Source organism: Cynocephalus volans, chromosome 6 (genome assembly GCF_027409185.1).
Source record: "Cynocephalus volans isolate mCynVol1 chromosome 6, mCynVol1.pri, whole genome shotgun sequence".
Classification (NCBI taxonomy): Eukaryota; Metazoa; Chordata; class Mammalia; order Dermoptera; family Cynocephalidae; genus Cynocephalus; species Cynocephalus volans.
Window position 1 is genome coordinate 98,370,121 of NC_084465.1, and position 18,251 is coordinate 98,388,371.

Sequence of the window (18,251 nt, forward strand, 5' to 3'; positions counted from 1 at the left end):
CAGTTATATTTTTGAAATGCCCCATTTATGTTTGTACGGAGGGATAAACACTAGACAATTAAAATGATTACTCGTGGGTGGTGAATGTAAATAGAGGAGAATATAAGGGAAAATTAAGCATTTGGGGATTGTGTCACTTCATTTAATGTGCAAAGAATCAATTTTTTAACTTAAAAAAAAAACCCTTAAAATGAAAAAAGGTAAAGAGAATGATAAAGATTTTTAAAAATTTGATGGCATCCTGTTTTAAAAAGCTGATCAGTATGTCACAAATGGATTTGAAATAATATCGGACTTTAAGGGTATAAACAATATATAGACCTACAAATGCCTTATTTCATGAGAAGATGGTCATTGTCATACAATTAAAGAAATGCAATTTAAAATACAACAAGAATTATAAAAATGATATTCAGTGTTCTGAAAGCAAGTTAATACAATTATTTAAGAGGGCAACATGGCACTTTTCTACTTTAAAAAGTAAAACGTTTATAAACTTTGTAAAATATTCAATTCTCAGAACTTATTAAAAAACAGAGATGGTATAGCTTTTTTTGAAATGTTAAAAATTGGTTAAATTATGATTACACAGTGGCATCCAATGCAACCATTAAAAAGGGGCTGGCCAGTTAGCTCAGTTGGTTAGAGCATGGTGTTGTTAACACTAAGGTCAAGGGTTTGGATCTCCTTACCGGCCAGCTGCCCCCACAAAAAAAAAATTATTAAAAAGATAAATTAAGCGAGAAGGCAAGTTACAAGACAATATTATATATATATATATATATATATATATATATATTATATATATATATTATATATTTTTTTATATATATATATTTTATATATATATATAAAATGTCATTTTTAAAAAATTTTTTTAACTGGAGGAATATTCAAGAATTAATAGTTATCTCTAAGGACTGGGACTAGAGGGGACTTTTCACTTTTTATGTTTTATAAATCCTTAAGTTTTCAAATAATGGGTGTTGCTTTCATAATTGAAAACCAAATATTTGAAAGATGAGTTAAGAATTTAATATTTGATCAGCTAGAAATAAAACAAGGTGAAGAAAGAAAATCCTATTTAAAAGATGTTAAATGCAAATCAAAACCACAATGAGACACCACTTCACACACACTATAATTGCTGTAATGAAAAAGCTAACAAGTGTTGTTGACGAGGATGTGGAGGAAATGGAATACTCATATGTTCCTTGTGGGAATGTAAAATGGTCCAACCACTTTGGAAAACAATTTGTCAGTTCCTCAACATGGTTACCATATGAACAAGCAGTTCCATTCCTAGGTATAAATTAAAGAGAAATGAAAACATGTGTCCACACAAAAAACATAGATGAATAGTAGCATTATTCATAGGAACCTAAAAGTGGGCTAGCTGGGTAGCTCAGTTGGTTAGAGCTCAGTGTTAGAACACCAAGGTCAAGGATTTGGATTCCCCTGTACCAGCCAACCACCAAAAAAATAAAAAAGCAAAAACATAGGAGTCTAAAAGTGAAAGGGATCCAAATGTTCATCAACTAAGTGAATAGACAAGATGTGGTTTATTCAGCAATAAGATAGGAATAGAACACTGATACATGCTACAACCTGGATGAACCTTGAAAACATTATATTAAGTGAAAGAAGCCAGTCACAGAAGGCCACATACTGTATGATTCCACTTACGCAATATGTCTAGAATAGGCAAATCCATAGAAACAGAATGTAGCTTAATGGTTTCCAAGGGCTGGAGAGAGGGAAAATAGATGGTCACTGCTAATGTATATGGGATTTCTTTTGGGGGTGGTAAAATGTTCTGAAATTAGGTAGTGGTGATGTTTGCACGTGTCACAAATATACTAAAAAACACTGAATTTTACACATTGAAGTGGTGGATTTTATGGTATGTGATTTATATCTCAATTAAAAAAACCATCTGGCAGGGAAATTTCATCTGATAGACACAAATGTTTACTATCTAAAATATTTTCGAATTTCAGATCCCTGTAACCAGCCAGCCACCGAAAATAAATTAATTAATTAATTTAATATTTTTAAAGAAGCACTACAATTAAGTCCAATATCTAGATTCCAAATAGCAAGTAGTCAAAGGAGTTGTACTATTTCTACAGATTGAAGCAAAAAGCAGAAATTCACTTGGAAAAATTCACAGCCTCATTGACAGGTAATGAAATAAAATAGAGGTAAGACCCCACTACATCCCTATTAAATCAGCAAAAATATTTAAATGACAGACATTGCTCTGGGCATAGAATAGTTTTCTAATCTTTCCAAAGGGTGGTATGGCAAACTGTAGAAAGTATTATCAAATATTTCTCATTCAGGAACCATTTCAGGAATAACACAAGAGAAAAAACATGTATATGGGGAGGTAGTGGAAAATATACAAAAGGCTGTTCATGGAAAGCTTATATAACAAGGGAGAATTAAGAGTAACAAGTGACCAACCATAGGTAACAGCTAAGCAATAGGGCACTTGAACTTTGCTGGTATGTGGATTACATGTAGACTAAAGCTCCATAAAGAAAGCACAGCATGTGGTTTTGTACTCTAGTCATAACCATGGGGACCCTGTGAGTTCAATCTAGACTAGTAGTGAAGACAGAAAGAGGAGTTGGGATAGGAGTTTGAAGATTAGTCTGCATTTGGATCTTTTTTCTTCTTCTTAAATCCCTTCCCTTTACATCTCTTTAAATGGGGGACAATAGAGGAGATGTGTGAAGCCGAACACCTTCCATCCTGCAGGCCTACAGATTTTCCAATACAAACCAAGACAGAATAATCTGACACTTTGAATATATGTCAAATGTTTTTCCAGTATTGCAGCCCCATCACTTTCATGGTATACAGTAGGAAAATGGAATCCCACAGTGACGTATTGAGTGACAAATGCAAGTATTACCAAATTTTCTAATTGATTGATTCATGCAGACCAGCCAATACTCTTAAGAATCATAGGTTCATCAACAAAGGGACAAAAATAGTTTAATAACAATCCTGTCTACTGTCTTCTCTCTAGGCTTCCCACGTCCTCAAGACAGGAGTGGAAAGAATCAGGGACACGCTCTTGGCATGGGGTTCTGAGGGGCAACAAGGCCAGAATCTTCCGCCTGGAGCATCTGAGGGTGTTAATTCACCCAAGCATTTCTTACACAGCAGCCATGCACTTCTTTCTCTGAAATCCACCACAAGTCATTGGCACGTTTGTCCTTGTCACCCTTGATTTAGCAATGTTTGGTAACTAGCTCACTTCGGCTATGATTCGGTAAGGTCCTTGAGCACAGGGACTATTTGCTTACTCATTACACTCCCTATAGCAACTAGCACTCAGTGGGTGGTCAGTAATGACTGCTGAGTGTATGGATGCGAGACACAGGCCAGGAGCCGGAACAGAGACACAACACTAGGCATTCAGGGAGGCCCCTGGCCACCCACTGCACAGATGATCAGAGGACCTGTGTTCTTCCCGCCATCGTGTGTCCCAGGGCTGAAGATAGGCTGAAGGGGCCCAGAGGCAGAGAAGCTGGAGAAGGTGTAGATGTGGGATCTAGCTGTCACGTTGTAAAAGGAAATGTCTCCAGCCTTATAGTCCAGGAAGATGCCCACACGGCTGGGGGGCTCCCTCATTCGCACGCGGGTTGGGGGCAAGGTGGATGCCTGATACTCGTTTCGCTTCGTCATCATCACCACCCAGTATCCATTCTCTGGCGACAGAGTCATGTTCCCCTTCCTGCTCGTGGATGCCTTGCAGACTCCCAGGACCCACCCTGTCTTGTCTCCCACCTCCACCTCCCAGTAATGGCGGCCAGAGAGGAAGCTTGGCAAGCCCAGGGCAATGACGCAGCTATCAAATCTTTCTGGGCTATCAGGCAGCCGGTCCCACCTGTTTCCAAGTCTCACACTCTTCAGGTCATCAGAGAAGATGAGGTTGGGATGGGCAGTTTCTGTATCCAGAATCACATTAACTGCAGAGAGAATTAGAATGCCTAGATGGAGGTCCATGGACAACAGCCTCATAGGTCTGTCCCCACCTCCAGGAAACAGGGACAGGGATGTTCTTCTGGAACATGGTGGGTCCAGAAGATCCAGGCCACTCACCTTGATCTGAGCACTTACCAGCATGTGCCTGAGCGCTAATCAATTCTGGAACTACAGAGAAAAAGATGGGAAAAAAAGTCCTGAGCATTTCCATTTAGAGGGGCTTAATTACACCATCCCCACAACAAGGAAAGACAAGGATCCCCTGCTTAAGGCCCTGCATCCTGTGCTTGGGTATAACCCTGTTCCTCCCAGGGACCAAGACTGCCTTAGGGACTCTGTGGTCTAATGAGTTAGCCAATGAGCCAGGCACCGAGCTTGTGGGGCCTGCATGACCTTTCTCCTGCCTGTGTTCCAGGTGTTTTTCTCTGCTCCAAATAGTTCCCCAGAATCAACAGCATAAGGGAGCATTGCAGTAACCCCTGGTTGGCACACACCACCATCACCATACTCACCGCTGAAAGTTTCTATTTCTGAACGCAGTGTTTCTATAAAGGGAGCAGAGAGAAACTTGAGTTAGGTCCCCAGCTAGGGACCAATCAGGGAGAGGCTGATGGCAGAGTCAGAAAGGCCATGGGAGAAGGAGAAGGAAAGCAGGGGGTCTCTGGGCTACATGGATCTCAGGAAAGAAGTGAGCAGATGCCCTCGTCTTCCCCCAAGCCCACCTACCCGAGAAGTGCTTCATGCTCTTCTCCACAAACTCTGATTTCTGGTAGAGCAGGTGGATCTTTTCTTTTAACTCTGGAGGGGTGGTCCACAGCTCAGGGATAGTCACCATCTTGGCCCTAGAGACAAGTGACTGTCAGCCAGAGAGGGCTGGAGTGTGGGGGTGGCCTGAGTCCCCAAGAACTGGAGGTGAGGAATGGTCTCATAACCAACCCAGCCTTGGCTATGCAGAGAAAACTCCTCCCTGGACTCAGTGTTCTAAACACTGGTCCTTAACTTGGGCCACAGATTGGCATCTATTGAGGAGCTTTAAAAACCATTGATAGGGGCTGGCCCATGGCTCACTTGGGAGAGTTTGGTCCTGATAACACCAAGGCCATGGGTTCAGATCTCTGTATAGAGATGGCCGGTTAGCTCACTTGGGAGAGCATGGTGCTGACAACACCAAGTCAAGGATTAAGATCCTCTTACTGGTCATCTTTAAAAAAAAAAAAAAAACCACTGATATCAAAACTGCAATGAGTTTTAATAATGGCCTTAAAATGGTATTGATATTATCTATTAGATTATCTATGTCAAATTAACTATACTTGCCTAGTCTTTTTCTTTCTATTGAAATAAAAATAAGAGTAAATGAGAAAAAAAAAAACACAATGAAATACCACCTCACATTCATTAGGATGGCTGTATAAAACCAACAGTACCAACAACAGAAAATAACAAGTGTTGGCAAGGATGTGGAGAAACTGGAACCCTTGCATGTTGCTGGTGGGAATGCAAAATGATGCTGCAACCACTGTAGGAAATACTTTGGAGGTTCCTCAAAAAATTAAAAATAGAATTACCATATGATCCAGCAATTCCACTTCTGGGAAAATACCCAAAATAATTAAAAGCAGGGTCCCAGGTAGATATTTGTACACCTGTGTTCACAGCAACATTATTCACAGTAGCCAAAAGGTAGAAATCATCCAAATGTCCATGAATAGATAAACAAAATGTGGTATATACATACGATGAACTATTATACAGCCATAAACAGGAACAAAATTCTGATCCATGCTATAACCTGGATGAACCTTGAAGATATCATGCTAAATGAAAGAAGCTAGACCCAAAAGGATAAATGCTGTATGACTCCATTTATACAGGATAACTAGAGTAATAAAATTCACAAGGACAGAAGTAGAATGGTGGTTGCCGGAGGCTGGGAGGAGGGGGAATGGGGTGTTAGTGTTTAATGGTGCTGAGTTTCTGTTTGGGAAGCTGAAAAAGTTCTAGTGATGGATGGTGGTGATGGTTGCACGCTAGTGTGATTGGACTTAATGCTGTGCATTTAAAAATGGTTACAATGGTCAATTTTATGTTATGTATATTTCACCACAGAAAAAGACTTAAAAGCCCCACTAATGCCTGGGACCCACTCTCAGAGATTCAGATTTGACTGGTATGGCCATAGCTTGGACATCAGGATTTTGTAAAGCTCCCCAGGTGATCCTAAGGTTCAGCCTCCCCTGTCCTTCCTCTCCCCTGCCCTCTGGGCTTAGCCCAAATCCACTCCAGATGGGCTCCCCAGAGACTCCTGTAAAGCACTTCCTTCTCCAAGGCTATAAGCAGTTGTTCGGGGCAGTTTTCATAAAGCAAATTCCATGGACACAATATTTGGAGGTTTCTTAGCAAGCCACCATCTTGTTTCAGCAGAATAAGCTGAATTCATTCTTCCCATTCTTCAACCCCATGCCTTCCCTCCTGACCAGGGTCCCATTCTCCCTACACAAATCCAGAAAGGACACAGGAAGCTGCAGGAAATGGGAGGAGTCTGGAGTCACAGACCCAGGGGTTGGGAGCATCTCCCTCCAAGGTCCCTTCTAGGACTGTCTCCCCCAAATACATCCCACAAGACACCCAAGGGTACACCATGGGACCTCTCTGTACCTGTGCAAGGTGGCTCCAATGTCCTAGGAGAGAAAAGAGGGAAGACCTCCATTACCAGTCTTCTAGATGCTGTGCTAATTCCTGGCCTCTCCTCCTGGGATCCTGGCCTCCAAGCTGCTCCCTGCCCTTACCAGGGCTCTTACCCCCGGGTGTCAGTGAAACAGAAGCATTTCTCAATGCTAAGGGGCTGGAAATGGAACAGCTCTTAAGCCTCACTGATCTCTTTTGGGCAATGCCAGGGATCTCCTGGGTGCTGGGACACCCTGGGCTCCTGATAGACCTCATCGAAAGGGTCTGGGCACAGAGGCATGTGGGTCACCAAGACCAAGTCCCACCCTAGGCCTCAAGAGCCTCACCCACTGGCTTTGGCAGAGCTGACAGCAGCACTGGGAGCCCGAGTCATCCTGATGGGCACAGTGGGCAGGGGAGATCTGGGCCCGGATGCACGAACCTGCAGGAGCTCCCAATCCGACTGGTGCTGCTTGGCTTCCAGCTCCCCAATCAGCTCGTCAAGAAGGGTGATGTCCCGGGACACTTGGGTGCCATATGTCTCCCTGACCTTGCTGATGGTCTGGTCCAGCTGCTCCAGCCAGGCCACAAAGAGCTTCTCCTGCTGCTCCAGAAACTGACACAGCTGCTCCAGCTGACAACGAATCTTTTGCCTCTGCATTTCAGTTTGTTTCTGCAGAACAGGGCAGAGGGACGTGTAGGGGTCTGTGACCAGGTGGATAAGACACAGGCTTCCTCAGCCTCTTGGAGGCCTGAATTCCAGAGCTGCAGGCAATATGCGCTAGAACTTTCCAGAATAGACTGAGGATGAACCTTTCAGGACAGTCTGAGGTTAGCTCTTGGAAAATGCCCTTAAACCTGGCATTATGAGTTCAATTATGTCCCTTCCAAAATTTTGGTGTTGAAGCCCTAACCCCCCAGTACCTCAGAATGTGACCTTATTTAGAGAGAGGGTCCTCGCAGACGTAATTAGTTAAGATGAAGTTATACTGGAGTAGGATGGGCCCCTTATCCTATATGACTGGTGTCTTTATAAAATGGATGAATTTGGACACAGACACAGACAGAGAGAGAATACCATAAGAAGAGACCTGGAAAAGACGGTCCTCTACAAGCTGAGGAGAGAGGCCTGGAAGAGACCCTTCCCTCACCACCCCCAGAGGGAACTAACCCTCCAGCCAACCTTGATTTTAGACTTCTGGCCTCCAGAACTGCAAAACAACAGACTTCTGGACTTCTGGACAACACCTGGTATCCTCTTTCTTGGAAGCCAGTGTGAGGATGGCACATGCCCTGGGATCATAAATGGGCAAGGCAATGGCGACCAAACTGTGCTCCAGGATGGAGACTTCCCTCCACCCACCAAAGTGCTGGCACGCAGAAGGTTCTCAATAGCGGTTCTGAATGGAGTGACCTTGAATGTTTGTGAACTTGAACAGTGTCGATCATTAGCTCTTCCACTATGCTCTTCCTCATAGTCACTAGAAAGCCTCTTCAGCGAGGCAAAGTGGCTCCAGAGCTCCTTTTCCTCCCTCTAAGGGAGGAGAGGGCCTCTCAAATCCACAAAGACTGGGATTGAGTCTTGTCATTTCCGGTTCAAAAGTACAGGACCAATTTTCTAGTTCTTTTGAACCAAAAATATCTTCTCACCTTTTGGTGTTCTCATTGTTCACGGTGACACTGATTTTTTTTTTGAGGACAGGTTAATTGCCTTGGTCAGTGGCCTATACTCATATTCTAAGATTGATAATTTTGGTCATGATTAAATTCAGGCTAAATATTTACTTAGTGTCATTTACTTAGTGTGTCCTGTCTGGAGGCAAAGAATGTCCAGTTGGCGGTGTGATAACACCAAGGTCAAGGGTTCAGATCCCCAAAATGGTCAGCCACCAAAAAAAAAAAAAAAAAAAAGAATGTCCAGTTGGTCCATTGTCATTACTGGGATACTTGGTTCAAGAAGGGTCTACCCGATCTCTCCATCGTAAATATACACCATTTCCTTTATAATTATTAAGTAACTTGGGGAGAGGTACTTTGAGAGTGTGATCTTCCTCTAAAGGTTTCAGCATCTGTTGATGATCAAGCCTGTTATTATACCAGTGTTATATAATGAAAATTCTGAATTCAATCACTCTTCTGTATTTGTGTTAGCTGGCATTCTGCTGTAAAGAAGAGCTTTCCCTCCCCCGCCCCTATGATTAAAAGATTTTTTTGACAATAGAAAGGAGGAGGAGGAAGGGGAGAGAGAGGAGGACCCTGCATTATTCTGAGTGTCTTAGGGGAAGGGTGGGCCTTCTTGTCTTCCTGGGATTTCCTGAATGGCCTAGGCTCCTACCTCCCCTTCCCTGGGGACATCCCTAACCTCTGCTCCACATGCAAGTTGCCAGCCACCAGGGATTATAGGAAGGGGTTTTCATTTTGCTACAGATCAGGGGTGTCCCAAAAGTCAGGCACCTGGGCCAATGCCCAAACTCCATTCTTCCCTTCGTTACCTCTACCTGTTGCCCAGTGAGGTGTGGTGGGTACAAACTTGCCTTGTCAGAAGTTTGAAACCCAGAGAGGGAGACAGGATCCAAACAATAGGAATGCATTAGACAAATCCAGGCTCTGTGAGGGCAGGTGTTTCCATTTCCACGAAAAATGGAAGCAACTTACATGTCCAAGAGGCTGGACAGCGGCTCAACAGAAAAAGGCCAGTATGTTGTACTTACTGAAATCCGTGGTGTTGCAAAACCATAGCTTTAAAGAAAATGTTTTAAATCATTAAAAAGTCTATTTTAAGAGAGAACAGAACTGAGGTTACCAGAGGTGGGGGAGGGAGAAGGGGCTTAGTGAGAAATTAGTAAAAGGCCATACACCAAAAAAAGTGTTTTAACCATTTGAATATTAAAAAATCAATATGGTTTTTGTAAAAAAAAAAAAAAAAAAAAAACCTGAGAACACCAATAAGAACAATAAAGAAAAGTATTTAAAGTTATAAAGTCTCTCCTCCCCTTTCCTCAATCCCAAACTAATCCCGTGGGCATTAGTTTCTCTAAACCATTCTGTGGTATGAGAAAGTATGACAGGGTCCTCAGAGAAGACCCCTCCCTGCTGGGGGTGGTCTCCCTCTCCGGGGATGGGCTCACGCTTGGATGCTGGTCACCTCCTTCTCCCCACCCCCCAAGCAGGTGACCATCCCTGCTGCACTGTGAACCAGAGCGGAGTCTTGGGGACCCCTGTCATTCCCTGTCCCCTCCCTCATTCTGCAGGCATGAATGGGCAAGGACTAGACACAGGACACCCAGGCCTTACCAGGAAGTTTGCCATCTTCTCATCACCCTGTAATCTCTGCTCCTCCCCAGATATTCTCAGCTTCTTCAGATGCTCCAGCTGCTTCTCAATTTGCTCCTGGAAAAAGAGCACTTGTGGAGGAACTTAAACTTGGCTCCTGCCATCTTTCACAGATGCCAATTCTAGAAGGGAAAATCTGCATTTGGGAGCAAAGCTGAAGGTGCTGCACCCAAGAGCACAGCAGAGGTGCTCAGGAAAGAGTATGAATGAATCCATCACCAAGGGAGCAGAGCCAAGAGGTGGTGAGACAGAGAGAGAGTCCTAATAACCACTTAGGAGCCCCTGGATTCAGCCATACCTGAAGCTGGCCAGATCCCCCTTGACCTCTGAGCAACATAAACCAGTAAATCCCCTCTTTACTGGACTGGTTTGTATTGTCTTTTTGCCACTTACAGCCCAAGAGTCCTGGTTAATGTACCAACATCCCAGAGTTGCTGGGAAAATGAAGCAAGGCCCGGAGTGTCCAAGTGCCTGGCAGAGAAAGGCCCCCAGGCAGGGGGCACCTACCTTGTATTCCAAGGCAGCCTCCTCAATGGGGTGCACCCAGTGACCTTGGTGCTCCTGACTCAGCCTGCAGATGAGGCAGATGGGCTCCCCGTGGTCTTCACAGAAGAGCAGCTGGACCTGCTTCATGTGGCGCTTACACTGAGGCAAGGGCTGGGGGCTTAGGCTTCCGCAGCTCTTCCTCGTGAGCGAGCCCTGGCACCGGGGGCAGCTGAGCAAGGGACTGCCTGAGGCACTGGGGTCTTCAGAAGCAACGGGGCAGCTGCAGGAATTGTGCACGCAGGTACTTCCAACCGGGTCTCCTCCCTGAACGTGGCAAAAGGAACATGCAGCCTTGTCCTGTGGCCTCCCTGGGGGCAAGGCAATGGAAAAATCTCCTGAGTGGCAAACCCAAGATGTGCACAAAGAGGTACAACCAAGTGCCTGGGACGCATGAGTTCTGGTGAGACTTTGGCCACTTCCTAGCTCGTCCTCCCTCAACTTCCACCCAGGAAGGCAGTGAATATGCCACTGGGACTGAGAGCTCAGGGCTAGACCTCATGAAATTATTAAGACTTGGAATTTGGGGGTATTTACTCTATTTTATTTATTTATTTATTTGTTTGTTTGTTTGTTTGTTTGTTTGTTTGTTTATTTATTTATTTATTTATTGTGGCTGGCCATGGGGAACTGAACCCTTGACCTTGGTGTAACAAGGCTGTGCACTAACCAACTGAGCTAACTGACCAGCCCCCGGGCATTTATTCTCAAGAAAGACCCATGGCCTTTTGCTATAAACCCTGTGTCTTCCTCCTGCACAGACAAAGATCTAGCAGGTGACATGAAAGAGAGCAAGACATTCCAATCAATGTTTGCTTTGCCACTTAACACACCCCAGGCTACCCACAACTCAAGTAGGAGCTCCCAGAGGTTGGTGACTTGGGTGCCTTGCTCATCATGGGATCCCCTAGCAGAGTAGCTGGTACATGGTAAGCAATCAGAAAGAGTGTGTTGAAGGAAGGAACAAATGAGCCACTGCTCACATCCAAGTTCAGGGAGCATTAAATGAAAGCAAAGAAGGGGACCTTATAAAGTTAAACTCACCATGACAAAAAAAACCCTAAAATTTAGGGCTGGCCAGTTAGCTTAGTTGGTTAGTGTGTGGTGCTGACAACAAGGTCCAAGGTTTGATCCCTGTACTGGCAAGCCACCAAACAAACAAGCAACTTAAGTCACCAGGATGACATAACAGTTATTAGCTCTGCCCCAAAACTATATAGCAGCAGCTTCATAAAGCAGAAATGACAGGAGATACAAGAATAGAAACACACTCAGTCCATTTAGTTCAGGATTATATTTGGTTGTGAATAACGCAAATCCCAAAATAACAGAGCCTCAGCAAGACAGGAGTTTATTCCTCTTCCCTGGGCCAGGACCCCGGGCTCCTGCTGTTTCTCTGTTCTGCCAAGTTTCCTCTCAGGCTCTTGGTCTCTGAGGGTGACATCCTCATTCCAGGCAGCAGAAGGAGGGACAAAGGGCAAGAGTATTGCTTAGCAAAGGTATTTAGAAGTTTCTAGAAGCTGCTCAGGACATCTCCATTTACATCCCTTGGCCAGTATGTAGCAATTAATTGCTGTCTCTATGGCTACTTGCTCACCTCCCAACTCTCCCCACAAAACCTACATTTTTCAGCCTCCCTTGCAGTTAGATGAGGCCATTTGGCTACATACTGTCCAAAGGGATGTGCATTTTGTTATAAGCCATGGAAACAGACTGATACACCCCTCCTCTCCCAGATTCTCAACCTGGGCCCACGAAGCCCTTGGATTCTAAAGAAGGACTTGAGTATCCAAGAACTAACTGAAATTTGATGCAACGTTTTGTGAAGTTGTGCATATACGCATTTTTTTCAGGGTTCAATTCAGAGCCTGCATCAGATTCACAAAGGGACCCCAGGAGGCACCCAGGTATCCTAGGAATATGAACACAGTGGGGGCTAAAGGAAATTTTGGGGGAAACACCTACACAGGCCACCATTCCTAAGGATACTAGGTCTTCTGAATTCTGGGTCCTTTCTTACCTGAAGAGGAAGGGACTTCTGGATTCAAAGACTTGTGGAGCACACCACCTGCCATCTCCCGCAAGGTCTCAGGGGTCTCTGGACCCCCAACTCCATTTTCCTCCCAGAGTGCAGTGGATTTCTCCTCTCCATCCAAAGATGCATTGGAAAGTGTGTTCCTGAATGTTCTCCCCTCTGGGACCACAGAATGTTCTGGGTTCCTGAAACCTTTCTCCAGAGCCCCAGCAGCCCCTACATCCAGAGTGTCGTCTCCCCTGGGAGTGGCTGCTGAGTCTAGATTCACAGTTCTCATTTCCTCTTGAGTCAGAAGAGTTTCTGGGTCTGGAGGTTCTCTCTCTTCTGAGGAAATGGTAAATTCAAGACTTCTGGGTCTCTTCTTTCCTGAAGGTAAGTACACTTCATATTTTTTGGATTCCCTCCGTCCCAGGGCCCCACTGGAGAGCCCCTGAAGCCTTCCTGCAGAGCTGGCATTCCTGCGGAGCCCGGCACTTGCCTTAATGTCCCCCAGCGGCTTGCCAGGGACTGGGCTTCTCCTGGCCCATGGCTTGCCTTGTGCATCCAGGCCCTCGGGGCCTTTCTGCTCTCTCCGCTTGTCCTGAGACTTCTTCAGGGGCCCCCGCCCAGCCTCAGGCTGACTGGACAGTAGGCTGACCGCCCCATCTCCACTCAGCCGCTGCTCATCACCTTCTGGGCCAGCTGGTATCTTCAGGCTCTTGGGTTTATTCTCCCCGGAGGAACACGACTCTGCAGAAATGTCTGTGCCACTTTCTTGTGTGGGATATTCTGAAAAGACAACCAGATACAAAGGCTCGGGGCCAAGGGTTAGGGGAAGGGAGAAGAGAGAGAATCCCCTCAGAAAGTAGACAGGTTAAGGGTGAGAACATTCTAGAAGACAGCAGTCAACAACCATTAAGTAAGAATGTACTAATTATTTGCTATATATTTCTCAAATAGTACTTTTCAAGTACTTTTCAAACAGGAGAACTTGTTTTATAATTTTTTTAAAAAATTTTTTGGCAGTTGGCCAGTAAGGGGATCCAAACTTTTGACTTTGGTGTTACAAGGCAGTACTCTAACCAACTGAGCTAACCTGCCAGCCAAGAACTTGTTTCAAATAAGATCTTCCTGTACTGGCCAGCTGAAAAAAAAAAAAAATCTTAGAACTCCAAAACATAAATAAAAACTCTAGTTTATTGGTATGAATTTCTGTATGGTTGTAGAGGTACAGAATTCACTTATTATGAAATCAGTCAGTAAAGGAGAATTAAGGTGTTTGATCAGCACAAAAATTTGAAATCAGGGATAATGCAAGATATAAACCCTCAGGAGCTAATTTATTTCTGCATTTTTGTGAGTTCTGTGAACTCGCACAGATAAATAAGTGTAAATGGTAATCTTTAAAAACAGCTTGCCTGGAAACTTCAGGATACTGTATAGAAATGACAGGAAAGGCTTAATTCCAAGGTATACATTAAAAGGACTTTAAGTACACCAAGAACTATCACACTGGTGGCCTCCAATATTTTAAACTTTGGTTATGAATACATTCTAATATGAATTTGTTAACTAGTTTTGTAAGTAAAAAAATTCATAAAATTTGAATCAAGTATTTGTTAACGTTCTAAAGAATCTCGAAATATCTTCCTGGACATAATTGAAAACCACTAGTCTCTAATAAGGAAATGAAAGTAACCTGTAATTAGCATCTTAATTTTTGGTTCAAAGAAGCTTTTATTAAAATTACTTTAAAGTTGTTTAAAATAGTATGCTGTTGGCTTTGTAGGAAAATGTAAATTACCAAAACTGGCTCAAGAACCGGAGAAAAACCCTGAAAATGCTAACAACCAGATTTTAGAACATGAAGAAGTAATTTTAAAATTCTATTCATCAAATTTTACCAAACTCAGGTTATGGTTTAAGTTCTATTACTCTTTCAAAGAATAGATAATTTTTATGTTATTTAAACTGTTCTACCTCATATAAATACAGGGAAAGCATTTCTGATGTAGTCTTAAAGTCTAGAAATAGAAGAAAGATACAAACGTCAAAGAGAATTTTACTAAACTGACCATGTATTAGGTCCTCCCCACCTCAAATTTCCAAAAAAAGTCCTTACAAGCAGAAATCAAATAGGCCAGATTCCTTCATCACAGTGTAATAAAATCAGAAACTTGCAAGAAAAGGGCAGCAGAAGACGGAGAAAGAAGGAAGAAAGGAAGAGAGGGAGAAAGGAAGAAAAGAAAGAAAAAAGAAGGAAGGAAGGAAAGAAAAGAGAGAGAAAGAAAGAAAGAGAGGAAAGGAGGGAAAAGAAAACCAACTGAGAATTTTAAATACCCTTATGAAGTGTCAGCACTGTTGATATCACGGTTTTTATTAAACCAGAGACACTTCCTCCTGGTCCTAAACCGCAGTCAGAATCTCAGCATTTTTTTTTTTTCCCCATTAGGAGTTTTAGGGAGCTTTACTAACCCATCTCCAAAGACCAGAGTGAAGGAAGGGATGTGCTTGACCAAAGTCACTTGGGTCATGGTGGACCCCGGACTCGGAACCTCCAAGTCAGGTGCACTGGTCTGAGCATGTGTTCCCTCTGCAGCCCAAGGAGCACCCAGCAGTCAGCGCTGGGCAAGGAGGGGGCCTGGGTCCACTCACCCTGGCCAGTCGCCCTTTGGAGCTCCTCTGCCAGGAGGCGTTGGTTGATGGCCCGCAGGACCTGTAGAGTCAGCCACACGGCATACTCCTCCCCGTAATGGGTGACCAACAGAGTGGCCAACTTCACCGGCCTGGCTGTCTGGAGTTTGCCTCGGGGGATCCGCGACTGCTCCTTCACCAGGGTGGTATTCTGCAGCTTGAACTTGAACTTCTCAAAGTCGTAGGGCACCAGCTCCTCCAGGGTAAACAGCAGATGGTCACTTGGGGTCTTGGCCATGGCGCTGACCAGGAGAGACCAGAACCAGCTGTCTGGCTTCTGGCAGGAAAAAACGCCCTCTGTCCTGGAGCCCCGAGGGTGCAAAAGAACAGGCAGCTTGTGAAATAACGGAAAAGGCACAGGAAACGCCCGTGCAGTAGTGGGAATTGAGACTAAGGGTAAGGGTGAGTCAGTGTTGGCTCTGGTTTCTTCTTGTGGGTTCAGAGGCTTTTCCAGCTGGGAGGGCTCAATGCCTTGCCAGACACACAGCCCTCGAGACCCCCAGCTCTCAACTCCACTCTGGACTGCAGAGACGTGGGCAAGTCTGTAAGGAAGGGTCAGGGATTAGATTCCTGACTCTCCATCCACTCTCTCTTCTTCCCAGGATACAGGACTGGCAGAGAGGGTGGGTGGGAACAGAGCCCATGGTCCCACAGTGGAGAGGACCAGGCTGAGGGTCAACCCCTCTGGCCAACTGTTCTCCAGACTCTTGGGGTTTTATGGACCCTCCAGAGCCAATGGCAGGGGGAAAGGGTAGACAGCAAGCCCCGGAAGCTTTGCCCTTTCCTGCCCAAGGGCACTGCCAGAGGACAAGCCCTGGTGTCACCCGTGTGGCTGCAGTTCCAGTTGACTGGTCCTTCCAACAAAACAAAGTCCTCAAAGCATGATGCCGAGGACCACCGGCCTGATTTGTCTGTTCCCAGAGCTGACTCGGCCCTCGATCCCTGGAAGCAGAGTGGTCTCCTATGCACATCAACTGAACACATGTTCTGGACATTGTGCCTGGATGCCGTAGACACAGGGCAAAAAGGCACAGGTGTCTTTTGAAGCTCACAGCCCAGTGGGGGCCCCAGAGGTGACTCTGAAGCTGATGGAAGTTACAGGTGGGGTGAGCTCACTTCCACCTCACTTACCTACTCTGTCATTCTGCGTATTGACTTTTGTCCCTGTATTAGTCCATTTCTGTTCTTATAACAGAATACCTGAAACTGGGTAAATGAAATTTATTTCTTACAGTTTGTAGGCTGGGAAGTCCATGATCATCTGGTGAGGGCCTTCTCCTGGATGGAAATCTCTGCAGGTTTCCATGGACACTGGGATGTCACATGGCGAGAAGGGGCTGAGCAAAAGAGAGCTGACCTGCTCACTCACTCTCCTTATAAAGTCATCAGAACCATGCCCATTACTCCATGAATGGATCAATCCATTCACTAGGGCATGGTACTCACAATCTAATCACCTCTCAAAGGCCCCACCTTTCAAATACCATAATAGGATTTCCCATCCTCTTAACACTTACAATGGTAGTCAAGTCTCCAACATATGAATTCTGGGGGGACATATTTGACCCATAGCATTCCCCAACCTTTTGTTCTGAAAAATTTCAACCCACAGAAAAATGGAGAGCATAGTAAAAATGAACACACACACCCTTTATTTCACTAACTGTTTACATTTTATGATTCTTTCTGCTTTTTCCTCTCTCTCATATACACCCATGTGCACTTTTTTTTTAACAGTTTGGTAATAAATTGAAAGCATTATCCAATATTACTCCAAATACCCTAGATATCCTAAATACTAGGAATAAGGAGGATACCAGGATGTTATTTTAAATAATCACAATACAGTTATCATGCCCAAGAAAAGTAACATTGTTACAACACTATAATCACTCCTAATCAAATTTCCCCATTTTCCTGATAATGTCCCTCATAGCTGTTTTTTTCAACCCTAGGTCAAGAGACCATGTATTGCTTTTACTTGTCTAGTGCCTATAGTCTCTTTTTATCTACAACATTTTCACACTTTCCCAGACTCTTCTTCTCTCAAGACATTAAGGTTTTTTTAAAAGTCCAGTCCAAGCAGAATATCCCTCAATTTAGATTTGTGTGATTGTTTCTTCATTACTAGACTGAGATAACATCCAAGTGTCCTCGAGATCTTTCCATTGTAAAAGGACATTTTTTTTCTTTGTGATTACTAATAAGTAAACTCCCTCCCCTCAAAAAATCCCAAACAAGCAAAAAAGTAAGTAACCTGAGCATGTGGAAGTGTCTTCCTCTCCCACAATCTTTCACCTATGGTTTTGGTATTCATTGATGATATTTCCTAAATCATTACCGCGCTCGTTGCAAAATGGTCATATTTCTATCACTGAGTTGGCATCACTTGCATATCTTGGTTTAAATTTTCCATCCTTCCCATAAAATTTCTGGCTTTGAGATGTTTTGTTGGTAATACAATTTACCCTTCAACAGCACTGACTCTGAGTCAGGCACTGCTTGCTTTATAAACATGATCTCTTAAAATCGCTGCAGCACCCCTGCAGGGCTGAGTTTATCACCCCCTTTTACAGCCAGGAATCTGTGACTTAGTGACTTGCCCAGAGCCGGGATCCAGACTCATTCTATTAAACCACTTTGCAACATTGTCTCCTCACATGATAATAATTTAGTATTTTACTATTCACTGCTAACCATGGGTGTCACTTTTAGCTGACCTGTGTGGCTCTGAATGGGCTACTCCCACAGGTCAGTTAACAGCATTGTGACACCTGGCTAAACCAACAGCCTGACATGTGAGCACCTCTGTGTGTGACCAGCCGGGGGTCGAGGCTTCAATGAGTTTGGGTTGGTTGAATTTAACTCATTGTCTGATTGGTCAATGTGTTTTATATTTCACAGCATATTTGGTGGGTTTGGTTTGTTTTAATAGCTGACAACATCCAGTTCACTAGATCCTGCTGAGAAAATAACCCCGCAAACCCAACATCTCCAC

At 44.2% G+C, this 18,251-nt stretch overlaps 1 protein-coding gene across 1 annotated transcript; it reads right to left on the reverse strand.

Moving 5' to 3' along the window:
* Nucleotides 1-2,007: 2,007 nt before the first annotated feature.
* MEFV (MEFV innate immunity regulator, pyrin) lies at nucleotides 2,008-15,491 on the reverse strand. The gene is made up of 10 exons (XM_063098901.1): nucleotides 15,215-15,491; nucleotides 12,566-13,348; nucleotides 10,510-10,856; nucleotides 9,964-10,059; nucleotides 7,112-7,342; nucleotides 6,661-6,683; nucleotides 4,729-4,844; nucleotides 4,515-4,547; nucleotides 4,138-4,170; nucleotides 2,008-3,986 (listed from the first exon to the last, which is right to left on the reverse strand). Exons 1-10 carry the CDS (start codon nucleotides 15,489-15,491, stop codon nucleotides 3,433-3,435), a joined length of 2,493 nt encoding a protein of 830 aa, XP_062954971.1. The 3' UTR covers nucleotides 2,008-3,432.
* Between the last annotated feature and the right edge of the window lie 2,760 nt (nucleotides 15,492-18,251).